Raw genomic sequence first — 27860 nt, 5'->3', positions numbered from 1 at the left:
GTTTTTAACCCAGTGAAATCCTGTAGAAAACAACTATGCAATTTGAATGATAATAGGGCATCAATATAGCCAGCTGGGTTGTCATCTACAGTACATTAGGAGTGAGATGGTCTTTCACTAAACATCATAACAGTGGTAACGAGTAAGTTATGTGAACTAGTAAATGAGGTAGTTGGTGCAAGATCTCTCTGGGGCTGAGCTATTTATTTCGCCTGTATATCCAATGACTCTGTAGCCCTTTGAAGAAGATGGAAGTTTTGACGTAGTGGCAGTGTTTGTGAGCACACGAGCAGCACGCTTGCCCCACAGGAGCCGCCCGTGTAGACTGCCTGTCTGGCTTCCTAGCTGGCTGCTTAAGTGGCTGCCGAGCTGGGTTTTAATGCAGGTGGGAAAAAAAATAAAATAAGAAATAAAGAGTATTGACTGAACCCCTGTAGGATCACAGGGCAAAGCCTCTGGTAAACATCACCTACACTCACACGCAAGCGCACATGTAGGCCTAAGTGCTTTTCCAGCTCAGTGGACGATGTGCATCACCGCAGAGGGACAAATGAAATGATTTGGCGAGAAAAGATGAAATTATGTTTCATGGGTCAGCTGTCTTTCAAAGACTTTTCCAAAGAAAGGGCAGGTTGAAATGGCACCGTGGCAGGTTCTAGATAGGCACAGTAATGTGTTTGTAGCAAATAGACAACCTTCAACAAAGGGCAAGCAGATAGCACTCTGAGCTCAATATATGTACGAGCTATAGCTGCAGCCTTTTTCGATCCTTAGCCACTAGTGTCTATTGTTGCCTGTGTTGTAGAAAAGCCCCCCTTATCTCTGTACCTTAAAAAGTAGAGCTCAAACCTTTCAGGCCATGCTTAAGTTTGCAGGATCACACTGAACGTGTTGCGACAGTACCGGAAGGTAGGCACTAATCCGTAATAAAATTCACCGGAGAAAGTTGAAGCTGGATTAAATTCCAACATACGTGAAAGATTGACAGGCCATCAGGAAATTAGATTCCATCTGGCAGCGTCCTTCACTGTGTCCTTCGTATGTATGCAGATTCAAATCCATTTAATTGACGTCCTGACTCAAATCAACTCTGAGAGTCTACAAGCCTCACACGTTTTCAGTCATAAGAATGAGAAGCACATACATATTCATGTGCAAGATGTAGCTAACGATATCAGCATAACAAAGACGAAACATATACAGCGATGGCAGTGAGTTGCAATGGTTTGCAAATCAATCAATTATGGATGGGAACACTGAATGTGTTTATGTTTTATATGTCAATCATAAGGGTTTCTCCATGAAAATAATGGAAATTTATGATGATTGTCAAGCTGTTACTTTTAAAATGTATTTCACCACAGATTACATGCCCTTAAGTGAATTTTGTAAGGTATTCCATTAGATTACTTAAACTGAGTAAATTTCCTGTCCTTCATCACTGTCTTACATTATTAGTGCATTTATAACTGAATGCATGAGGCACTGCTACCTAAGGTAGACTGGACGCAGGAATCACTCTGATGGTGATGTTTAGTCTGGAAAAAAGTTTTGTCCTCAACCTTCTGTTTTGCACAGCATCATGTTAGTGTGATAACAGGACAAAAAATAAAACTGAAGAAGATCCAAATAACATTTTGTTTTCACATCCCTGTAACGCAACTAATCCTCTTAAAATGAAAATAGCACAAAAAAGGTTGTTTTATCTTATCTTAATTTTTCCCACAGCACCAAATTTTGGAAAAGAATACAAATAACAATAGTGAATAAGAGTAGAAAAAACAAATCCCTTTATCTAATATTGATTAAGAATGTAAATGTTGGAACTAAATAGATAAACGGATTTATATTTTATACTCCATTAGTTCATACTCTCCGACACTGCCATTCGGTTATCGGTTCAGATGCCAATGATTATGACTAATAACTATAATCAAATGCACCATCACTTCATCTAGAATAGGTGTAACAATCAAATGGTATGTAATTATTCTATGCAACAGGCAGTATATTGGTAATACACCATTTTAAAATTGATGGCAACGTTATACTCACATTTCTGAGGAGATGCCTGTAGAGGCTTGAGTAAGCAATATCATGCTACTTGTTCAAATATTAATGCAGTGCGCTGTGTACCATGTTGTAACACCAGGCTATAAACAATGAAGAACAGTCATAACAAACTGAGCTGTATATGATATGGTCTGGATAATACCATATCACAGCTTTGGCTAAAATCCTTAATCTTTACAGCTCCCACGCATTAAAAGTGACAATACAGCAACAACTAGATGCCCACAAATTAAAAAGGGCTGATATACAATCCCCGATTTTCCTTATTGGAATATACTCTCCACCGTCCTTATTACTCCTCTGAGTAATGAGAAACATTTGTGCATCATTTGTAACAAAATGATGTTTCAGAGAAACAACATCTAATTCAACCACGGCATCCACAGGAGACCGGGAAAGACAGTGAGAAGGGGACTGTGAAACAGAGAGAGAGGGAGAAAAACAGAGCAAGACACAGTGAGAGAAAGAACACAAATGGGCAGATGGAGAGGGGAGAGGTCCTGGACTGGGCAGCTCTGGGGCAGGTGGGGAGATGAGGGGGGTAAAGGTGGGATAGAAAAAGGACATCATGGAAGGGAGGAGGAGCAAGCTCAGAGGATGGGGTCAGCCTGTTAGTGCCAGAGAAGGTTGGGGAGCCGAAAGTAAAGAAATAATAAAGAGGGGTGCAGACAAGCGGCAAATGGATAGGAGGTAGAAGTAGGGAGGATGATAAAATGAGGGGGAAAAAGGAAAAGAAAGCAGACACAAAACCTGCAGAGGGGTAAAGAGCAGCGGTGAGCGAGTTGGTCACAGAAGGATAGTTCATATTTAGATAGCTCCCCGCTGCATCCAGCTCTGCTTCAACACAGTTAACTCGGTACATCCATTAGTTCAACTAATTCCCATCGCCATCTGCCATCCAATTTCAGATTCACCTCTGGAGTCACAGAGAAGGTTCAGGACTTTGGGGGGAGGGAGGTTGATTTGGAAAATATGAGATACATTTGCTTAATTGGGGTACCTAATGTTTCCATAACTCAACAGTGGAAGTCCTACAGGAAATCAGGTGGAGGAAGTGTGATCACACATCCCTCTCACTTAAGATTAAATGATTTCTACTTCTCCTGGCTGACGGAGTTTATGAAGAGTGGTCCTGGTCATATTCTCCACCTGAAATTCCTTTTTTTTTTTTTGCATATCTCATGAAAGATGGCAATTTCTAATGGCTGTGAAAGAGAGCAGAAAATTATGTTTTCCTTACCTTCATAAGCTACTTTAAATCCATGAGCGCTTACTGCAAAGTCACTGGTAAGCCTCAGTGAAAAAATGGAACCAGAACTGGTAACAGGCGGAGGGATGGTAAATCCTGTTAACCTGCAGAGAAGAAAAGGATTAGTCAATACCAAAAATATGATTTAATTCCTACCATCACATTTATATCCAAATTATTATTTTTTAAACCATGAGCATTTGGAGCTGAAACTTCTTAAATGTAAGAAAATATTTTAATTAAATATACTGTATTTAATGATAGTCCAATAATACCTCTGCTGAAAATTATAAAAGTTATCACTATGGTAAAACATTTGCCTTTTTCAGCTTCCATGTGCTAATACCTCACAAGTTTGAGGCCATTTATCCTCCAGCAATGGATATAAGTGTGGTTGTAACTGCATTTACCATCATTAAGTACTTTTCACCCAAAATTAGAAATGATTCCACACAGAAAATGCAATTGAGAAGATGAGGCAGAAACCAAGACACTACCTGGGTCTATTAAGCATCTGTTATTTCTGTATTTAAATCAGAAAGGCCACCAGGTGAAGTGGCTGAGAGATGTGTGCACTGAAATGCAACAATGCACAATGAAACCAACGTGGCAGTCACAAAAAATGACTGCTGAAAGACCTCAAGCCTCACACCACCAATGAGTTTGTGCACTGTAGCATTTTGTGCTTAATAAAACCAAACTGCTCTGAGAATTGTGATGCAATTTGTCCACCAATAATATAGTGCACACTATATAATCAAAACCCAAGTGAGAACCTCCTCTATTGTTGAATGGTGTTTGAGGGCTGGCAGCGGCATTGTAACAGACTGCTTCATTACTGCATTTCAAATTAGGTGCAGATCCAAACAAATCCATTTACTTTCACGACGTCGTAAACAAGATGTGTTGCTGGCCGTTCCTCGGCGGCAGTTGCTGATGTTCTATCGACCTTGCACTGCTGTAAGCCAGACAGTGCAGCATGAGCAGAACATGTGCATGAAACAAAATGTCTCCTCTCCTCTCTTTTGCCAATCTCATTTTCTCTTGTTATTTTTCATGGCTAGTTTTGGGGCAGTTTGTGTGACTGAACCTTTACTTGACAATACGCCAGGTGAATAATGTCTGTAGAAGGCCAAATGTGGAAAAGCAGAAATTCCCCCAGTGACAGCAAAGAAGAGGGTCTGGTATTTACAGCTTCAAGAGAGTTTCCAATTACAGCCCTGTGAACTGTGCTGGTCCTGGCAGTAAATAATTAGCCTTTATCGCAGGTACAGCACAGCATGTCAAGATATGGTTTACAGTCAACTGCCACATGAATGCATTCAAATAGAGAAAACTGAATTTGAAAGGTGAACTTGTTATAAGATTATTCACATAAAAAAAAGTTTGACAGAATTTGCATGCCAAAATAGTTAATGACAAATTGGCCTTGTGCATCAAAACAAAAGTCTTTGTAATGTAAATACAATACTGCTGCTCTATATGAAACGTGCTCTGACAAAACTGGATCATTCAACAAGGGCCTGCCAGTTCATGTCATGGATTTTCTAGGGGCAAAAAAACATGTATAAACTTCTATTAAATTCATGGGACCTTGCAAAATCCTATAGCTCTACTCCAAACACCCCTGAAATCTGAAATAAAGAGAACTTTTTGTTAAGGTGAATAAAAAGGCTAGAGAAAGAAAAGAAAAAAAGACTGCCCTGCCAAACTGATCACCAACCACATGTTCCAAGCCTCAGTGTAAATCCTTTGTTAGATTGCACAGTTGTCATCATGGCATGAAAAAGCAAGGAAATAAGGATGTAAGTGTACTTGAGGAGAAGACATCTTTTTTAAGGCTAACGTGAGGAGGATTAAGCGGGGCGGACTCCGCAGCAGACTTGGTCAAAATTCAGCATTTCTAGATTTATTTCTGATTGAGAAGGTCATGTCCCAAGTTGTGCTGATCGGGGTGATGCATGATTCCTTAAAACCTTAACACTCAACATCTCAAACCCTAGATAAGACAATGTGCAGCAGCCTAAGAAACAATCTCCTCAAATTAATATGGTACATTCAATGGCTTGTCTGCAGCATTTTGAAAATATGCTATTTTATGTAGACTCAACTTACCGGGTTTTGGTTTGTTTAAAATCAAACTAGAGCATTATGACCTAAGTGCGTCTCGAAAAAATAGCAGACAAAGAGACATCCATCAGCTAGTATTCACTGCTGCTTGTTGCTTTGGCAACAGGAGCATCAGGTGAATGGGTGGAAAATATCATTAACAAATAAACACCATGGGGCCTAGTGTCTGCTCAGAATCACAGAGGCTGTGACTTGGATATCAAACAGAAGTCTACAAACTGAATCACACTTCCATTTGATATTTTATGAAAATAAAAGACATAATGAATAAATATATTAGATTGTTCCCTAATCTGACTCTGGGGTACTTCAACTTGCCTTTTAGAGAAAGCAGAAATACAGCAGGTTAAGTTATCACATGCAAAAGGAATATGCAATAAGAACAAATTAAAGTTTTAATAAAAAGGACGGGCACTGTGATGTTTGTCATAGGTTTGTTTGTGACTATAATCACAGAAATCATGTTTTTAACCTCTCAAGAAAACCTAGCTGTAAAACATCTGGTTAAATTGAATTTACAGTTTAATCTATCTCACTGCAGCCCTTGCTTGTTCACCAGAATATGCTGTGAGTTGAAAGCAAAATCTAATTTCTTTATAAACCTTCACAGACCTGCTGTATACAACAGCCTTGATAATTATTCGAACGGCAGGGCCAATCCCTTTGTTTCTGTTTGACACTGAAGACACTTCAAGATCAAAAGATAAATGACGCAAGAATTCAAAATTTCAGTTTGTGAATTTTCTGGTATGGACTTTGGGTTTGCATGTTCTCCCTGTGTATGCTTGGGTTCTCTGCGGCTTCCTCTCACAATCCAAAGACATACAGATTGGGGTTAGGTTAATTGGAGACTCTAAATTGACCATACATCAAGAAAGAGTAAATGGCTGTGTCTTTGTATGTTGCCCCTGCATGACGTTGGCGACCTGTCCACGGTGAACCTCGCCTCTCGCCCCAATGTCAGCTGGGATTGGCTACAAGTATAAATCAGATACAGATGTTCTGCATCTGTGTTGGGCTCCGTTGGTGGATCAAAGCAGCAACAATGGCCAAATGACTTGGAAAAGAATACCAATGATTGCCTGGACAGATGCAGCCTGTCCTTCGACCTGAACACAGTACATCAGCCCTGAAGGCGGCTGTCAGACATTCCTGCCACCTGATTAGTGTGTCATGGTAGCGGCGTGCCAAAAAAGAGAAAGAAAAATGGAAAGACCGTCAGGAACCATCTCCCTCTATTCACCGTCTCTCTACCTGGATCTGTCTTTCCCTTTGAGCCGCAGTTGCTCTCTGTCACAATAGGCCTCTCTCACTTTGTTTGTCCCAGCATGGGGTTGCTCTAATTCACAGTTACTTTTCCTGTCTTGCTGGTTCACGTTTGTGTCTTTGTTCGTCTCTGACCACCTACTATGTTGCTACACTGCTCTTAATCCCCGTTTGTCTCCTGTGAAAGATAAAAAGAACATAGACAGAGGGAAAGACAGAGTGTTGTGACTGATCGCACCAAGTAAACAACAATCTAAGTGAAGCACTTGAATTTAGTATATTTTTGGAAACGGAGCAAAAAAAAGGGCCTGTAACAAACAAAAGGTGAATAATACCATTACTGCAGGCCTTCTCGCGTAAACAATGTGGGGGAAAAAACAGGATGCACGGGATGATTAATAGACGTGTTTTGCACTGACATGTCCTAACTCATTAAAGCGCCTCCAGACACTGACATTGCATCTTATTAACTGCAGTAATAAAGGTCAAAACAGCCTATCAATTAATTAATTTCTTGGTTGAAGAAAATAAATAAATTAAATTTGTTTAAAACCAAAGGGAAATTTAAGTCGGGTAAATGGTCACAAAGTTAATAACCTCAGTTTGCTGTGCTACTAACCTTTAGTTTTGTACAGTATCAAATTGTGATTTTTTTTCTGCAGTGTTATGCAGGGTGTCAAATGTGAGCTATCATTTCAAATTAAACTAATTAGTTCACAAGTATGCTGAAAAAAAAGGGTGTTTAATCCTGTATTTCTCCACCATTTATGGTGTTCTGGTATATTTGAGAGAGGAGGAAAAGACAGACAACACTAGATTGGATTCAGGTCATTCAAGTTGGAGAAGACAAAGGCTGGGAGCACTGCACAACCATTAATACTGCTTTGATTTCACAATAACCTTGTGCTACTTTTAGTTATTTATGAAGTGATTTTTATAAAGAACGAGAGTCATGGCTTACGAGTCTCACTTATTTCCATGCATGCAGTCCTTTCATCACTTAAGTTCATCCTCTCATTATGCCGCATGCCATGCGTATAACTGCACTTGTAGTGTCTGCACTGTGGGCTCTACGTGAGAATAGACTATATTGACCTAACAACTTGACACCAGTGACTCCACTTGTTCCATGACAAGTACATTTCAGGCTGCAGGATTTTATCACAGGGCATAGAAGAGAGTAGCAATATATCAAACACAATTCTACCATCTAAAAGTCTGTGATACCTGGAAACTGACTCAGGAGGTTGAGGGTTCTAACAGGTATGGACGGTAAATCTCAGGTTGTGCTTCTGCTTCTTGGTGCATGAAATATGTTAGTGTTTCCCACTAATTACCTAGACTGTGCAGTTTCACAATGAACCATTTTTTTTACACCTAAATATCCTGCAACAAACACATTGAAACATACCCGTGTGTCATAATTAGACTGGCCAACTCTGACAAGTCACTCAACACTTACCCACACTGGCCTGAGTCATAAAATCATGCAGGATCCTGAAAATTAAGGGCTATAATTGATAATCTCCATCTAAAGGTCACCTGACTCTCTGGTCTCTTAGATTAAGGGAGGAAACCAACGCATGTTTGCACATAATAGAATTTGTGTTTTTTTCTGATATATACTGTCTGAATATATAAAGGTATGTATCTCTTTAAATTAATGCATTTCTTTTTATATACTAGTCTTACTATACTGTAATTCCAAGAATGTCTGTCTGTGTCTGTCTGTAATCATTTCTGTTTGGCTGAAATCACACACTACACTTTGATCTGCTATGCTTTTCAGCGAATCAGCATTCATTAGGAAATGCAAATTCACGTTAAATAGGGGGTTGGGGTCACATTGTGTATTACTCTCCACAGTTTATTACATTAGACAAATAAACTGTCTAAAAAAAGTGAGAAATGTACAGTAGCTGAAACACCTAGCCATATAAGACCCTTATCAACAAAATGAAAGAACTCAGGTTTACTTCTTGGTGAGTCCAACTTTTTTTCCAACCCCAAATAGGTTTAGAAATCTTTCACATATCACTGTATCTGAAAGGGGAGAAATCAAAGGATTTCATATTTAACACATGGTGCAATATGTTTTAGGCTTCAAACTATAAGAGAATCCAACAGTTTGGGACTTAGAAAACAACAGAGTTGAAAGAAGCCAAAAGACCCAACACCTGTACTTTAACTGATCTGACTTTCCCTCCAGTATATTATAGTGCTGTTGTGTATGTGTGTGTGCTTGTGTGTGTGTATTCATTACTACTACATGTCACCAACTTTGTTTTCTGTCTCAACATTGCACACGTGACTATTAAACATGCTAACATCGTGATGATGTTAGCATGATACATTGAGCAGCCCTGACTAGAATTATATAAAATCTCCACAGAGAACAGGACCGCTATCAAACCAATGAGTTTCTTCCTCTAACAGAACCCAACCACCCCTGAAATATTTTACTAATGGTAAACAAGCACATATACTGTCTAGATGTTTTGTCCCATGATGCTTAGCATCTAGTAAAGCAACAGCTGTCATCATAATTGTATAATGACAGCAGAAAAAATGATCATCATAATGAGGTCATTATTTGTGCACGGCAACACTGGAATAAAAGGCTTTATTACCTCAACTCTCCTTCCGCCCTCTACGATCCTCAGCATAGAATTTCAGCACAATAATGAGTGCCTCAACCAGTCATTCGCAGGCGCAAAGGGATTGAACGGAATGCAAGTGCAGCACTGAGTGAGAGTGATGGGAAAAAACTTCACAGAGCAAAGAGAATACATAGATCAATAGGGAGACACTCTAATCAGGTCCATCACGGGAGTGTCGATTCCTTTTCATGTTAAAAATTCATTGTCGCTTTTGTCGTGCTCCCTTCTGAATTTCTGCCTTAATTAATTAATAACATTAATAAATCAAGTGCCTCTTTAATCTTTATCAAGGTTTCTATTTATAATAACCCTGGAAGAGGGAAGAAAAGTGTTGGCTGTCATTATATTCACCTTCTCGTTCATTCAGCTGAAGTAACACCTCAGTGAACAACACAGCGACATATTTTTAGAGGAAGGAAAGAAAAACAAGGAAAAAAAGAAACAACTTCTGGTGTTGCCATATGGATGTGAGCATCTTTCACAACAACATGCTGGGAAAGTTTGTGCTGAATCTTTTTTGACAAAGTTAAACAAAAGGTAAGAAAGAACAAGATAAGAACCCTTGCTTTTCCCCTCTTCTGAGTGATTTCAGTTTTGGAGTGAATTAATTGTGTAAGAGCAGGCGTTTTACTAGCGTACTGTAAACTTTGGGCCCTGGAGGCACAGCAAAGATTCTGTCATGGAGTTATTTCCTGCCGCCAAACAATTTAGTCCCGCATCGGGAGGGGAAACCGAGTACGACATTGCTATTTAGAGGTTTGGGTTGGAGTTGGATAAAAAACATTGAATTTGAGCCATTTGCTTTTGTGTCATAGAGAGAATAAGTCCGGCTTTTCCTCCTTTCTAAAAGGCAGGATTAGTTCCATGTGAATTTATAGCAACTAAGCAAAATATCATCTCTCACGTCTTGTTAGGTAAATATTTAACCCTTTACTTGACACAGCCTAATCAGCAATTACTTGACAAAACATCCACATATTATTTTAAAGTTAGTTCCAAAAGCCCTGAAAAGGATAAATGGTCTAACATTGTCTTGTATTGGAAAGTACAACGATCTCAAGAGATGGATTCCTCTTAAGAAGATCACTGGTGCATATGACTACAGTAACTTCACACTGAAAAACGAAATAAATGAAAATCTTATTGTGTTTCAAATGAGAGTGACTTGGTTTAAGTATTTCATTGTATAACTCTCAGGTGGTTTGGAGGTAGAAGACAATAATCCTAAAGCTGAGTTTCCCTACAGTCTGTAAATAAAACATTGGTAGATAAGTATCCTGCACACACCAATCATACGTTTGCATCAAAACATCATCTCTGCACAGCCACAGCCCTAATTAAAGCTTTGCTGTTTTTTTCTTTCAGCACATAAGAGTACAGCCTTTACTGCACATTTTTACTGCAAATGTAAATCAGTTCGAAATATCTTTTGGGAGGGTCCTTGATCACTAATTGTATCAGTATTGGCCCCCCGAAGAAAAAAGAAAACATACGAGTAAACCTCTTCTATTAACGAATGCACTTATGTATACACAACCTAAAAGCTTTCTACTGAGGATTCAACAATCTCATTTAACTTATAGTTGTCATATCCCAGGTTTCATGAAACCCCACTAAAGTAGCCCTGCAATTAATACAACCACAAAGTTTATTTAGTGTTTGCTGTCTTAGTCCCCCCTACACATACAGTACACACAACAAGAGTAGCTAGCAATGATTGATTGGTTTTTGTTGTTGTTTGTACACTTAAGCAATTGATTATTTCACCCCAAAAAACTACTTTCAAATCAATGAAGTGCAATTCTAATCATAAATGCACTTCACATGTCCCAACCAGAGCCATCTAATGAGAGTCGGGACAACACCGTTCACTCCAATGGACCTTTTTTTGTTTTTTCCAGCAATGGCGGATCATGGAGCCGCTCAATAGTTCCCGGAAGTGAGCAGCAGCAGCGAACAGAGTAGCAGCAGAATGGATCAATGGACCGTCTGTGTTGCACTTATGAAGGGTAAGACCTTTAAATAATAATCAGATTGTATATTATCAGCACTTCTGAATCAAATCAACATGAGCATTAAAGCATTTTAGTGGATTATGATTTATTTATGATTAAAAAAACGTATTGACTAACTACATAGAGTAACTACATAGGCATGTCGGTCTGCTAAATTGTTAATCAATACATATATTGACTGTTAATTACCAAAAATCGCGTTTCTGTCGCTCTGAATAATGGATTCCAATTGCGCGCCAAAAACTTCGGGAACTCTGAAGTCTACGTGAGTCGCGTGACGAGCAAACATTTTGGACTTCCATTGTCGCGACTCTCACTGGACGGCTCTGGTGTTGGGGGGCAACTGTGCAATTTATTGAAACGAAGCGAAGTTACCTGAAGTTTGCAGACGTAGCAACGATGTCGGTCTTTCTGCCATGATGTTTGTGCTCTCAGCTTTGCTCTTTTAACGCCGGCCATTAGCCAGACCTAGCTAACTGTGAGTAAAGTAGCTAATGTTGTAAACTGAAGGCACCAAGACAAAAAAGGGGGGGGGGGGGGGGTCAGAATAAGCCACCTAACCGCAGGTATTGATACTTCCGGTCGGACTGAGGTTTCACGCTCGCGCTGCTCCCTCACAGCTGACACAGCTCTGACTAATGAAACTCAGGTGGGAGAGCGGTGCTGCATTCAGGGACAACGGGGGAAAAACGGATTTTACTTTCTACAGCTTTATAGACTTAAAGGGATAGTTCATTGATTTTGAAGTGGGGCTGTATGAGTTACTTATGCATAGTTAATATGTTACCTCATGGAGATGGTGATCAGTGCTGTCATTTAACGGAGTTTGGTGGAGAAGTGGATGTAGCGTCCCACTGCAGCAGAGGGGACCTATGAAAACCATTTTTTTTTGCCACATTTTTAAATGCTTACCTTAAAAAGAATATATCCGTTCAATTGTACCCTGAAGGACGTATTTTTTCACTGCTTTAGTTTTTCACCAGTTAAAGTTTGCCAGGTATTACTGCGCCAACTCGTTGCGGTAGCTTTGAGAACAGCTGATTTGCGGAGTGATACTGCACCAGCCCGAGTTGTGCTACATGGCCGAAGCACATTGAAACGGCTGTCTGGCGGCAAACTAAAGCAGTGAAAAAAAGACATCCTTTGGTAAACATTTGAACAGATATAAGAGGAATCGGCCCCTTCTGTATGGAGTCCTTCGTCCCTCCAGTGTCAGTTATTAATGAAACTGTTATCTGTTAACTGCGAACAATAACTATCGATGAAATCCAACTGTGTAAATGCTGTTTCACAAATTAGGTGTCACTGAGTGTTAAAGTTACTGTTGGCCGTGAAGTAAAGGTTCTGGCACTGTGCCAACGCTAGTTAGACTTAACAGCCAATATTATTTTTATCCCAGCATATGAGGCACTTTAAGCATAAGATGTCTGCCATTAATCCTTGTTGTGCCATGTCACTGGCATAAAAGTTAAATCACTGGTATTAAAATGTCTCCCCCCCATGAGCCAATGTTGTTGTGAGGCTGAATAATTTTGGTTTGGTGGAATTCGTGCGGGAAAGATTTCACTGGCACAGCAGCAGAAAAAGAGCTACGACTGCCAATTCTTTACCAGCTTCTGAAGGGTACAGTGCGAATAAGAGTCATTGCAATGTCAGGTATTTCTCTATAATTGCCCACATACTTAAAAAAAAACAAAAAACGTATTTCTTAGCCTAATAACCATAAGAGATGTGAGATCAATAAGTAATGTGGAGTCAGCCGGCATGGTGACAAACCTTTCATATGTCCAACCTTGAAAACAGCATTATGCAACAAAATCTTTTAAGTATCTAAAGTGATTCAGTTGCTCAAGTATCAACAATGATTCAGCTCTTGAATTATTCTCCTTCATTGCCACTCTTTGCTATACATCCCCCATTGTACTAGCAATCCAATTCCACTGAAGTTGAGCCACATAAGTGGCACTGCCTTTTTCAGTGTTTCACAGAGAAATGTCGGACTCCGCTTTCACTTCTGATGGAGCACGCTCGTGAATACAAATGGATAATCAGACACTAAAATTGCTTTATAAATAAATTAAAATCAAGTTTGTTTTTTAAAGAATATTTTTTGACAGGTTTAAATGCTGATGTGGGCTTCTTCACGCCGCCGTCAGCTGAGATGAGTGATAACCTTCTCATAATACACAGCACACTTTTAAAGAGTGGATTTATTGTTTATATTGAGCAATTTGGTTGAGCAAGGAAAATGTAAACCCTTTGTGGCTTTTGGCTGTGAAATCCAAGTGCAAAATTATTCTTTAATGCAGGCTCCATTGGGGAAAGTAGGAAATGGATCATCCTAAGAGTGCTGCAGTTCAGATTCTCTCTGAATCAGTCTTATTTTGTTTTTTTCTTTATTGCCAAACAGAAAAATATTAATATATTTAAGGATTTTTCTTGCAGTAGGCAATGCTTAAATCAATTAGCAAAATTTGAGGGTTTCATTGAGTTCCTATTGGTGATATTGTGTTTGATAAACAGTGTGAGAATTATTCATTAATCGAAATCCTTGTATAGTCCATGTCCCACAAAAAAAATGTCAAAGTCGACAATTTTGTACCCTGGCAAAATTTCTAATTTGCCTCCACATACATGCATGTCTATTTGGAGCCGTGTCTGTTGTCCATCCATAATAATATCTATCAGTGTCAGTACAAGCTTCCCCTGCAAAATTAATTTTGACCTTCTTTATTAAATTATATAACTGACTTGTGCTTAGTGTTCTGTAGTGTGAATTTAGTGTAAAAAAAAATATACCTGTAAGGGACAGATAAAAAAAAGAAAAGAAAAGATGCCCAGGAAAACCTTACCACAGCACTTGAATGTCAGGCTTTGAGAGAATGCAGAAAACACCCAGAGTAAACGTTTATTTGACTGTTCAGTGACCAGAGCAAACAAGGTGAAATCTTTGTGTTTGATGTTTTTCTCTACCCCTGTCTCCAGTGAAGCTTTTGAATAAAGGACGGTCTTTACTGAGCTGACCCGCACATCACTGAAGCCAACACAGCATGCTCATTCCGAAATAAATGCTATTCAGACTTTTGGAATCGAAAGCATTTTCTATTTAGAATCTGCTGTGAAAAATGTTTTTTTAAGGTTTACACACACACACACACACACACACACACACACACAATATATATATATAAATAAAGGTGTTTATATATAATTTTGTGATGTTTTCTTTTCAATTCCATGAGGATGAGCAGTCTTTGTCCTGTGTACATTAAAGATAACCTTTGTGTCAGAAGTGAGCACTGAAAGCTTTTCTTCCTCACATCTTTCCATCCCTGCCTGCCAGCCTTCAAACGTAGCCTTCGGGTGGCATGGCTTCAGGGCCGCTCTCTTACCTCGTCCTGAAGTTAGCCGGGTGTGGATGTCCATCATACAAAGATAAAAAGTCATATTCCTCCTCCACAGCGAAAGATTGAAAAACTATATGAATCCTGTTCCCCTCCTCGGCAACAATCACCCAGGTACAGTTCGCTCCATTTGGATATCCATAAGGAAACCCGGGGCTTTCTATCGTCCCATTCCTCCCTTTTAAAGTGCCTCCGCAAGTATGGATAAAACCTGGAAGGAAGAGAAACAAAGACAAAGTTACCAAATGCTTACAGTGAGTGTGAAGAACACTCATAGTTGTGGAGGGTCAAAGGCTCTTCACCACATAGATGAAAAGAGAATTAAAGACAATTCAGAAAATGTGTTTCATTTTGCCCGGTGCAATCATCCATGCAGCAATGAATTACCCCAATGGCTTTTAAACAGATGCTCCTCAAAAACAACACTATAATTGTAACAACTGCATGCACTGCATAAAGTCCAGGTGCAACATTTCTTCAACTGAAAACAAATTGTCTGTAAAAATCTGCATTCTTCTCCACCATCTTCTGAGTAGGAGATACGTTTTGTGTTTCTATTTAAGTTTTCAGTTCCCTTTCGAATAAAAAAAAAGAAGAAAAGACTGCAACCCCAACTGTGGTAATAATGGAAGGGAAATGCATAATTGAGGACTTCAATGATGTTTTTCAGAGTTACACTGAAATGTTTGCGATGCATGATTACCGCCAAATCCGTTCCAGAGGGTCAGAGAGCCCCAGAGACAAGCAAAAAAAGCAAAGTCTGCCAATTTGGGGCCACAAGCCCCTTAACAATCTATTTCACGGCTCACACAAGAAATATCTCTGGTTCCTTGGTACACTGGCTTGCAAACAAAAAATCAATACGCTTGACACATTAGGTTAACCTGTTAAGAGACACACCCATTATTGTGCACAGGCCTGAAAATAATGTACCCAAAATGAAAACGTGACTGTTCAGCCATTCAACCCACTACTGTCATAACCCTAGGGCCGAAGCGTCCCGCCTGTTGGACAGTGTGTTGAAGCAGGACACCATCACTGTCATACTTCACCAATGTGATTGCTTGGTTAACCCTCAGTGGTGTCAATGTAAATGAGAACTCCACACAACACTTTTTTTCCCTCACAAAGTCACATCTATTCTTCCAAATTTCCACTCCCAGTATACCACCACACACACTCAATGTATGAACGTATTGCCATACACACACACACACACAAACACAGAGAAAAGAGAGTACGGTTTTATTTGAGGCTATCTTGAATGTTGTCTAATGAAAAGCAAACTTAATTAAGATGCATGGTTTACCCCCAAGAATTTACTCCTAGTGTAATTGGCTTTTCAAACTCTGTAGGTAAAGGATGTATTCTTGCGTAGTGTTTTGCCCACACACACACACACACGCACACAAGTGTGGGGGGGAAAAAACAAAACCCAATGGCCTCTTTAACTTTCCAGAATATGAACTCCTTCTTATAAACTGGTGTGAGCTAATGGTCAAAATGTTAAACTGCCAGACAAACTGACGGATCATTTTCCTCAAGCTGTTTAAATCCATTATCTTTGGACAAAGCCTATCAGCTGTTATTTATATTTCACACAAAAACAACTCTGTTATCACAAATACAATTATCCACTGGAACATTTTCCCCACAATCTCTACATCTCGCACCACCTTCAGGATATTATACTCCTGTCCAGAGTCCCTCACATTACAGTATATCTCCACCTATTGTCAGATAACTGACTGCCCCCCCTCCCAGACCAATTCACTCCTCCCCCATCCAGTGATCAAGTGGCCTGACCTTCCAATACTGTAGATACAGTGACAGTGACAGTTTTCCAATGCAGGTGTATGATGTTGTGTCTGCTGCTCTGAATGCAGTGGGGGAAAATCCTGCCATGGTTTATCGCATGTCTAAGTCGCAATTATTTCTGCCACCAGTGAACAAACGGGGTAATTATGGCAAATTTGCAGCATTGATGCACCACCTACAGGGTCAACGCGATCCAACCTCTGACACGGTAGGTTAGTGCTTCCTTCGACTGCTCTCGGCAATATCCTAATTACCAAGACAGCCATCTTCAGAGAGTCAAAAATAATCGTGAGTATGAGTGAAAAATAGGTATGGATGTTTTATGACATATGATGACAACTGCAATCTAACAGATTATTTGACCAACAGCTGCAGTCAAAATTGTTGGAGCATGTTGTCACACATTCTTGAATTTAATGAATGGAATCGGGACCTGCCTGTCAGATGCCTGAATGACACTCTTTTCATTTTTACCGAGCGGCCGTCAAACATATTTTTCCAGTTACTATGATTTGTTTGTTTGTGTTGCTACTGAAAAGCAATAATGGATCGGGTGCATGTGTAATATTGACAAGAGAAAAGCAAACACTAAGGAAAAGCACTGCAAGACAAAAAGGTCCACAATCACACCGCAATTAAAAATGGCCCTGAACAGAATATTTGAGGAAGGCATGTCTATTACTAAAGGTGAGTCAACCTGCAGTTGTTACAGTTTAGTTTTTAATTCACTCATGATTACGAAGGCAGAGATACATAACGTTGCACTAGTGTTATACTGATGTTTGGCTTCACTCTATTATTCATATTTGAGCAACCTCTTGTTTATGAAACATAATTATGAAAACATTTCCATAAAATCAAATTTTACCAAGCCATCTCCACAGGACGATGCGGTTTTAGATATTATGAACAATCTGGCGCTCCCAAACATTCGGTTAACGTCTACAATATTGATGTTAGTCTCAAATATGGGATTATTTCAGGGGGAACATGCAAACATGAATGCTTCGCCTGTTAAAAGGGGGATGCCACCCTTTTAACACATGAAGTTCACTTTGCTTATCAAGACAAATTAAAGTACTACTACTACTTAAAACAAGCTGTATAATCAGTTACATGTCTTCTGTCGTCTTTTGGAAAGTTGAAAAAGTAATTAAGATAGAGTCACCGGGGCTATCTCAGCCTGAGCTTGCGACCCCAATAGAACGACTTAAAGAGCTCAGCTTGTGCCGCATCAATCAAAAAAACGAAATCGAAAATATATAAATATATCACTCTCTTGTGAGTCGCCTGACTTTAGTGAGTTAGTTAGTTAAAACAACAACACTGAAACACCATGAGACCACCGGTCAATCAGTGAGAGTGTTAAAACAGCCGAGCAAAGCAATGTACGAAACTTAAGACGTGCAGATTTGATTAATACTACACAAACATTACTGCAAGTAAATTTTACTTGTGGTACGGTTACCACACAATTTTGTTACTGTGGCTAACCATTTGTAGAATGATATGAACCGTGACGCAGCCCTGGAGGAGGAAAGCGACAGGGCAAAGGAAGAGGCCCCGTAAACCTTTTGTCGGGCTCAATTAAACCCCCACAATCTCCATCGACAAACGTGATGTATAACTGCTATTAATCGAGGGCCCTCATATTACCCACAGTCTGTGCAGTAACAATTGCAGGGACAGAACCCACGGAACTCTCTTAGGCCAAGAAACATCTCGGTGTTCGTCAAGCATTACATGATTAATGTTGCGAACTATTCAGAGTATTGCCGTTTGAACTGCTTAGCAGTGTTTGTGTGGCTGATTGTTCCGATGTCCCGGGGATGACAGAACAGACGCTCATTGCCAAGATATCTATTTCCCTCTTTCTGCCTATCTCCCCTTTCCCCCCTCCCTTTCTCAGATCTAAGAATTCCTTTCATCCGTCATTATCCCAGCAACTCCCTCACACCATCTGCGGTTTTTGTCCCACTTTGTACAACCCTCAGCCACTTCCTTTCTCACCCCACTCTCCGTCTCTCTCACCTTTTTCATTCGCGGCCTCTTTGGTCAATTGTGCCCAGAATCTTTCTACATCTCTGTCTCTCTCTCTCTCTGCATATCTTCCTGTTTCCCAACAAACCCCTGCCTCCTCCCACTACCCCCTGCTTTTATTCTTTCTTCTCCTATAAGCTATTCATTATGAATTAGAATCCCCCTTTTTCAATGCTGTGATTCATACCAGCTTGTAATTCGGTGAGCACTGTCAATTGCCACAAAAGCTGTATCTATAAAAAGCACATTGTAAGCATTCATTGTGTTACTTCAAAGCAAACACCACACGACAACATGCGCCTCCTTGTACAGGGGAGAGGACATGCATTAAAAACCCCTTAGATCTACAGTACGTCTTCTTTGAATTCCACTGTCACCGCTCAGTTGCCTCCTCCGACCTCTATCATCGCTTCAGTTGTAAAACGCACTCCCCAGGGGTTTTCTTCCCGGCCCTGTGTTAACACCAGGCTGCAACACCGGCCATAAATTGTGATGAGAAACCAAATTAACAACATGCTGTGATTGCGCAGTGGGGAAAATCTAGTTCAGAACGATAAATCAGCATCATATCGCACGAGTCTGAGAGAAACAGGGGCCTCAGCGGGCAGCGCTGACAGACAGCTCAAGAATGGTCCCAGCTGTTCCTCAAATAGTTACATTTACCCCTGGCCTTTTGGGCACACACACACACACACACACATACACACACGCACACGCACACAAGCGCCAAATCTTCACCGCGCTACACCTTTGTTTTTATAACTGCATGATAGTTAAACTTGCTACGCAAAACACAGACAGGAAAATGGTAGTTGTCCTGATGAGTTTTCTCCCAGAGCGTTTGTCTCTTTGTCAATCTGAATTGCGTGTGTGTGTGTGTGTGTGCGTGCGTGTGTGAACATGCATATTTCTATGTGTCGTTGGCCTTGTCGTGCTTCTCACTTACACAAACAGAAAACAAGACTAATGAATGTGATTCTCCGATCCCTTCGCAGCGAATACAGACATTTTGGGCAGAATGATCCAGTTAATGAACCCTGTGCTGTACCCTGTGTGGTTGGAAAATAAGATTGATTTTGTTAACAAAATGCATTACGCATCAGAGAGGGTATCCTATTATTTTCAAGGACTCAACAAATTATTTGCAGGCCAAATTGGTTATTTAATGTTTGCTACAAGCATTGTAGAAAATTAGAGCCAACATTTTGACTTTCCCGTACATGGACTGGTTTGTGAAGGGGTAGGTGCCCCCATTAACAAGAAAACAGCAAAATATGTTGTTCTCTGAAATGAATGCAGATTTGTAGTGAGGTCACAAATGATTATGTGTAGCAGGGAGAGAGGATGAGGGGTCATTTACTATCCTTCAGACCATTGATGATAATGTAATGGTTGGTGGGTGCGAGACATTGCCCATCCCAATCCAAGACAGACCACCATTAAACTCCGAAAATAAACATTCACAGTGTGACCGGTTCCCTCGTGTAGTGGCTCCAGGATCCAGCAGGGAAGAATTAACTGCAAGACAAAGTCTTTTCTTCCCCGGGCAGTGGAACTGTTGAATTCTGATGAAGGACTGCAGCACTCAGTTTGGCAAATTTATTCTCTTCCATTTGCTGTATTGTCCTTACAGTGTATTGACTTTATCTGCAGTCCATTTTGCTGTATTTGCCTTTTATGAACTGTCTATTACCCCTAGTTTATGTGGCAGCCTGCATGTCCAAAGGATTTCTTTCCAACGCGACAGTAAAGTTGCTCTAATCAAACAAAGTCCTGTGGCTCAGAGCAAAAACTGCAATATGGAAATGAAGGTTTTTGTGCCCTGATTAATGGCGTTCAAAGCCCTGGAAAATCAAAGAAATGTTGCAGCAACCCGCTTTGGTTCCAACCAATGTAAAGCTTTTTTGTTCTCTATTAGTAACATGTCTAAATTTAATTTTGATGTGTAGACAAACATAAGAAGTTGGTGGACATCAGCTGCCGGACTCTATAAGGAAATGTGTCTATTGGACAATATGAAGTCCACTTTGACACATTCTGTGTAGCATGCTTTCTCCTAACTCCGTAGACTTTTCAAACTGTAAAATTACGTGCACACACACACACACACACACACATCCTGGACAATTTGGGGTTTGTGGTCTCATTCATAGATACTTCAACAAGCGGGAAAAGCCCGGGAGCCACCTGATGACTAATGACCAACATGCTCTAGGACCTGAGCTGCTGCCCTGTAACACGCACCTGGATGTATCACTCTGTAAAAATACCCCAAATGCTGGTGTTATTATGGCCAGTGTGTGGGTGTGTGTGTGTGTGTGTGTGTGTGTGTGTGTGTGTGTGTGTCTCAGACAACAGACCAAAGTAAGTGGAGGTGAACTGGTTTCTTCTGCCTTTCGAGATGTTTCAAAGCAAATTGCAGTTCTTCTCTTGCAAAACCTGAGCTTTTCCTAATGTGACACAATTGCTCCAGTTGGTATGCGAGTATGAATTATAACTTCCTATTATCTCTGATTATAATGATTATAATTTATTATTACTACTTTTAACTGCATACTGTCAGATGTGCTACAGATAGTCAACAGTTCTCTTCACATGCCGCAGTTATCAAAGCTAGAAAATCACAACTTAATGCTTTCTTGGTGCAAAAAAGTTTCTTAAATGCCTTTAAGTCTGGATGCACTACGCTAAACTGGTTCAAATGGGATTTTAGGAAAGAGGGATTACGAATCTGAACACACACAAAAAAAAATCAACATCCACATAAAGACAATTATAAAACCAGCCTACCATCTTTAAAAAAAAAAAGAAAAACTTCTCAAGTGTTTATTTCAAGCAGGCTGGGCTATTGTCTTCTCAGAACAAAACCCACCACACAGCTGCAGCTCATCCAGAATGCCTCACTGAGAGAGTGCAGCACATTACTCCAGTCCTTAAATCACTGACCGGCTTCTCGTGTGTCAAAGGATGGATCTTAAAATCCTATTAGTTGTCTTTAAAGCACCTTAATGGTCTCAGGCCAAAATACATCTTGGATTTAGTCGGTATGAAGCGTCCAGACCCCTCAGATCTCATCTCGTCGTTCCCAGGGTGAAGACCAAGCCGAGGTGAGGCAGCTTTTGGTTGCTCACCTGTGGATCAAACTTGTTAGACGTATTTGTTCTTTTTGACCTATATGCAATTTGAATGTCTTCTCATTGTTTTTATGTTATCTAGCTGTATGAAGCTGTATTTAGCTGTATGAATAAACATTACTTGAATTGCCTTAGTGTGCTTCACTCAGGATTTCTTCTGACTGCTCAACAAGTGGCTGTTATTTAAATACTTCAGAGTTTTTATCTCTATGCTCAGCAGAGACATGAGCTGAGACTCGAGAGTTCCCAAAAGTCGTTAAAGTTAACGCAGACTTGCCATAAGTGAATCTGTGGCACAAACAGTTGTTCTGTGTGAGTTGATACACACAATATGCTTGTACAGCCTTTTCTCATAGTCATATAGATACATGGTTTGTAATAAACTGTACAGGAGAAAGGGGGAATAAAAAAGAGCATATAAAATCTCCTATATTGTGACGTAAGGAAGGGTCAGTGTATCACCAAGTGTATGACTTAATCTTGCAGTGCAAATACACAAATACTGCTGCAGTGCAAAATTGTTCAAAGCAGTTGGAGCCTCGCTTTGAACAACACTTGCACCACCAGTCAAACTAAGCACCAATAGAGATTTGCTTTCATCCTTCATTCATCACTGTATCTTTCTTCAAACAAATCCTAAACCCAATATCCACAAAGCCCACTGAGCGATGTGCCTTCACGCTCCTCTTTTTGACTTGGTTTGGGCATGTGTTATATTCCTTCTCTCTCCCTCTCTGCCTGAAACTCCATTTCCTCTTGATGGACTGTAGTGGATGCTTCGTCAAGGACGCGTCTTTCTCCGGATGGCATTTCATCATTGTTCATGATGATGGCCTATAGCAAACAGAGAGGGAGGCAAGAGCACCACTCCTAGCAATCAAAGTTAAATTACAAAAAAACCCCTGCATTGATTTACACCTGACCTGAAAGGTTAGTCAGCCAATACAGAGATATCCATCAGCGAGGCCTGGTTACAGTGCACTGACTGGAAAGATAGAGCCCTGCAAAACAAAGGTCAGCAAACTCCCTGGCGGGCTTCATTTGCTGCAAAGTTCTTGTCTCACTGTTTGTGTCCACAAACGTCAGGAAACATCACCGAGATAGGAACGTACACACCGAAGCCCCCGCTTTCTGCCAAGCATTGATTTTTCTGAACTCAAGTTTTTAGGAGACAAATGAGTGTTGCTGTGGGAAATAATTTTCATACGCTGTGTTAATAATAGTGGGATCTGAGCGAAATTGAAACCTTCACAAAATAGAAAAAAGATGAACAGAAAAGGAAATTAAAATTATAGATTATGTCTCCATTGATTAGAAGCAATGCACAAAAGAGGAAAAACAACCCTATTGTTATTTGTCTACTGTCACAAGTTCAGATGATGAAGCTCCGGGGTTTGTAACATATCAAATCAGAGATGCTGCAGTACTGAGAAGTTATATTTAGCCGCAATTTTGTTTTTAGAAATCCAAGCACTTTTCTCTCAGCGCTGTGACAAGCTGTACTCCGAGCCACAGACACAAAATGTGGAGGGAAGTGAAAATAATTTTTCATCGGCGCAAGCAGGAACACAACAATGACGACTGCTTGGGCCTGCAGGCTGCAACCCTTGTCGACAGAAATCTTAAATTGTCGTCCCCAGAGAGAGGGATTTTATCTGCATGGCCGTGCGGCACCTCCACAATTCGTGCTGATAGAATGTGCATAATCGCGGCCCCTCACTATGCTTGTCTGCATGGTTGATGAAAGGGAAATGGGCTCCACACAGCACAAACAGAAAAGAGGCTTTCCGCAGAATGACTATTACCTCATGAGTGTGTCATTGCAATTTGGAAAAGGGCTCTGAAATATTCCATTTGGTGGTTTTAAATTGCCAACCACTGAGGTGAAAAATACTAAAATCAAACACACTGCCACGCTGAAACACAGCTGGCACATGCACAGACACACAGCCGGGGCACACGCCATTGCACAAGGAAATAACGGCCGGTTGTGTGTCCTCGTGGCCAAGTATAATAACCGCTTCCCAACGTCTGACGGCTGCCGGTGCCTTCCGTGCAGACACAGTATTTCATGGCTAGACACCAATAAGTCCTCAAAGTGCGACTATTGCACCTGATGCCAGGCCACCACTGTGAGGGCTGCTGTACAACACCAGACCGTGGGCCAGCAACGCATCTAATAGGACGCCTGTCTCTCTAGCTTCCAATTTTCCAAACAAACAAAAACATCAACACTTCGCGCTCCCCCGGAAAGAGGAAAAGAGCACAGAACAAGAATCTGTCTTTTTCTATATGAAGACAAAGAGGGGCTGGAACAACACTTGACTGTTGTTTTTTTTTCCCCACTTTCCAAGTAAACATCCGTGTTCAGCCTGTTCAAACAGTGAAGATGTTTTCTCTTTTGGTTTTTCTTCTTTCTTTTAGCACCTCATGCAATTCACTTGAAACTCAATCACAAACGTACAAACCACCTCGTTGACATTTGGCCGTCTGGAGATGTAGTCACACACAGCACGGAAACGTCGTGGCTGCAGAAATGTTACCGCTCACGCCACCTGCAGGCAGTGAGCATTACGGTCTCACCCGTTTCAAAAAGCTTGTGTTTTCTTCACATATGCTTGTGTTTTTTTTACGGTGTTTCTCAATTAACACCTCTTGCACCTGCAGATAGCACGACTGTGTCGCACTACTGTGTAGAAACACAACTCAGCTTGTTGTACCCAAGGCAAACAAAGGTTTAGATAAACGTATCACTTACGCCTTTCAAAGTGTGGAGCAGTGAAGATAGATATTTTTCTTACAACCATTTATTCTAACAAAACAACAGATATATAACTTATTCTAACCCTCCAAGTCTGCTGACTCGATTCATTAATGTATATGTTTGCCTTTAAAATTTAAGAATTGTTTATTAAATTCAAAACCCAAAGATATTCAGTTTATTATCATGTATAGTAAAAAATACGTCTTTGGAAAAAAACGACATTTCAATTTTTTCAACTACAATAAATGTAAACACAAATACACAGTGCTGGTACTGAAAAGACAACAAAATACACGGCAGTTGTAATACTCACTGCCTCTAGGTGGCAATAAAGGTGATATTACTTTCCTTGTGTATTTCCATGACACTTCTACCCTGCCGCCCCTGTCATTGCTTTTAGATGCCGCAGTCTGAACTGGAAGATCTACAACTGCCAGCGCTGGAGTTTGATAATACCGACTTCAATTTGTATCAGCAACATAGTATGTGTCCCTGACAATGCTGAATGAATGGTTGCTTTAATAAATACTCCTCCACGGGCCAGCACCAAAGAACCATGTACACAGCATGACATTCTAAAATCAGATAATTTGTCAATCAATGTTTTTTTTTTTTTTCAGCAGGAACCAGCTGAGGCCTTAATGTGTTTTCCCCACTGAAAAAAAAAGCTGCATGAAAGATCATATTTTTACTGCTTTATCATACAGAGGATGCTAGAAAACTTTGGGGGAAAAGAAACTGTCACGTCAATTGTTAAATCAACAGCAATGTAGCATTCACGCAGCTGATCCGAGAGCCTCTCACTGCCAATTGAGTTTGCTCTTTGAAAGGCCCTAGGTCTGTCAAGGTCTGTATTTTCTAGCTCAATGGAATACATGCAATCCCCCAGTGAGGCCTCCCGCACGCTGACAGCCAAGTGTGGTCACGGAGAGTCTAAATGGGCCTCCGCTAAGCTTTCCTCACCTATCATTTCAATTGCTGTTTATACATGCTACGGAATCAAAGCAGACCCCCCCCAAGCGGACTACGTCCTCAATTACCTTCACATCACCCTGCTTTGTTTCCCAGACCATGCTTCACCCCTGCCGGCACCCCTGTCACATATCAAAAAATCCAGTCGACAGCCACAGACACAAACAAGAACAGCAGTGGGCACTGTGGAGGAAGACTCAAGAGGATACGTGGGTATGCATGGTTTCAGGTTATAAAGTGAATAATACTGGAAATATACTGAGGGTTCAATTCTTGACAGGGTTATGGAAAGAAATACCAAAATGTATGGGTACTATTGTGCTTGGGAGATACATGTGGGTTTTATACAGCATTCAGACATGAAGATACTGGTTACATTACCCATTAAAAGTTACATGATAACATATAGTCATATCTCAGTTAAAACACCCTTGCTTTGCTGCTTTTACATTCCCTATTTATTACTGTTGATAGTACGTAGTCATTGCCTGAAAACAAAATATCTACAAGTACAATGGCATTTGCAAATTTCTCACTTCCAGAATTCAACCTCAGCATGGATAAAGCCAAATAAATGCATACATTTTTACCAGCAAATGTGCCTCCAGACAGTTAACAGAGTTTAATCCCCTCTGAAAATGGCACCTGGGGAACAGACGGTCCACTTTGAATCCGTAGCCTTGACTGCGAAAGATGCTTCTCCTCGACCTATTACATTTAATCTTAACAAACGGCGAGCTATTTTTCTTCCCGACGACAAGATATTGCCAATCTCTCTCCCCCAAGAGTACCGCTTATATTAAAACTGATACCTGAGAAGAACCGAGTCACTCAGAGGCAGCAAACTATATCCAGCCTCCGCGGGAATCTGTCAGCGCCATCCAAGAGGCTGGCCCCGGCCTAAAGCCGCGGGCATGGGGCCAGTGGGTGAGCGGAGCAGCACTTTGGTGCACCACCAGGACTATAGAGGGAAATGTCAGCACTAAAAGAAGCATCAGGAATCCAGTGAGGGAGACTACCGCCATGTATCCTGGAAAATAGCATGTCGTTCATTGCAGCTATGGTTGGGCCCAAGAGATTCTTTGGGATGCCGTCCACTGTTTTCACGCACTTCCACTCTTCTGTTGCGGAGATCAAGAACCTGAGGGGCAGCGGGACAATGCCCCACATTCCCTGTAGATAGTGTGTAATTACACAGACAAATCGTAATCCTGATTAGCCCGAGCAGCCTTTCCAGCCTGTTTACATAATCACAATGAGAGAAAGTCTTCATCGAGGGCTCACCGGCCAGATTACTGTCTGTGCCGAAACCCACCTGATTATCAACAATTAGCAACTGCGCGATAAAAGGTTAAAAAAAAAAGATAAATTGATGTTGTTTTGTTTTTTTTAACACAGAAGCTAAAAGAATAATTGAGGAATACAGCATGATGGAAGCCAAACAGAATTGGTGGGACGCGACGGATGGACATTCTTTTTTAACAATCTGTTCTCCATCATTAATTGCTGACTGGTCTCTGACATGCGAAAGTCAGTGTGAGAAACCGGTCGACACAAGAACTGTCCGTTCACTTTTGCAGTTTCATTAATTCCAAACCTAAGTTGCTGAAACTCACTTAACACTAATGCATGCAGATAACCGAGAAAACTTTGTGTGTATCGAGACTTAGAACAGTTCCCCGCCCACGCCCAGGATCCATGGTTGAAAAAATTGTTCTATCAATGAAAAGGCACATCCAGCGAGGCAGTGTTGTTACAAACTTTGCTCGACACAAGGATTTTTTTTTCTTTTTACACAGCGTCATTATCTTTTTTAGCAGAAGTGAGTCACAGCAGATCTAGTGTATCTTTTTACTTCTGCAAACACTGTGTCAACTGTCAGAGCAGAGGCACAACAGCTGTTCTACGGTTCCTCCTCCTCGCTCTGCTCTGTCATTATTTCCCTCATTCTTTTCCAAGTGAAGACCCAGACCTCCTCCTCCTCTGCTCCCTCCCTCCCTCCCTCTCCAATTCCTGGCTGGCTGGCTCCCTAATAAGTAACAGAACTAGGAGGATTGGCAGTGGCCTCGAAGTTTGACATTGCCACAATGTGGGTGGTGATGAAACAGCAACTGTGACCGACTCTGCTCGACTCGACTTGGTGGGAGCCGGTGGGAGCTCTGCACGCCGCACACCTCATCCAGCCGCAATAGACATATATGAGAATTACTCATAGGGCGAGCAATCTGCATGTAAATTGATCTGCGAGTGCCCATACTCAGACACACACACATATGTGCCTAACAGATAAACAGTCACACGCACACACAAAATATCCCTTAGTATAAATAACATT

General features: G+C 40.8%; 1 protein-coding gene across 2 annotated transcripts in view; it reads right to left on the bottom strand.

Moving 5' to 3' along the window:
* Window positions 1–27860, bottom strand: part of LOC118312027 (CUB and sushi domain-containing protein 3-like) — a 181061-nt gene that overhangs the window by 151065 nt on the left and 2136 nt on the right. For both annotated transcript variants that reach the window (XM_047335105.1, XM_035636285.2), the window contains exons 2-3: window positions 14786–15008; window positions 3314–3426 (exon numbers count right to left, since the gene is read on the bottom strand). In XM_047335105.1, the coding sequence (XP_047191061.1) occupies window positions 3314–3426; window positions 14786–15008 (336 nt within the window). The remainder of the gene's footprint in view (window positions 1–3313; window positions 3427–14785; window positions 15009–27860) is intronic.

The sequence above is a fragment of the Scophthalmus maximus genome, chromosome 1, assembly GCF_022379125.1.
Source record: "Scophthalmus maximus strain ysfricsl-2021 chromosome 1, ASM2237912v1, whole genome shotgun sequence".
Classification (NCBI taxonomy): domain Eukaryota; kingdom Metazoa; phylum Chordata; class Actinopteri; order Pleuronectiformes; family Scophthalmidae; genus Scophthalmus; species Scophthalmus maximus.
The sequence above is the reverse complement of the archived record's forward strand: the minus strand, read 5'-3'. Positions and strand labels throughout refer to the sequence as shown.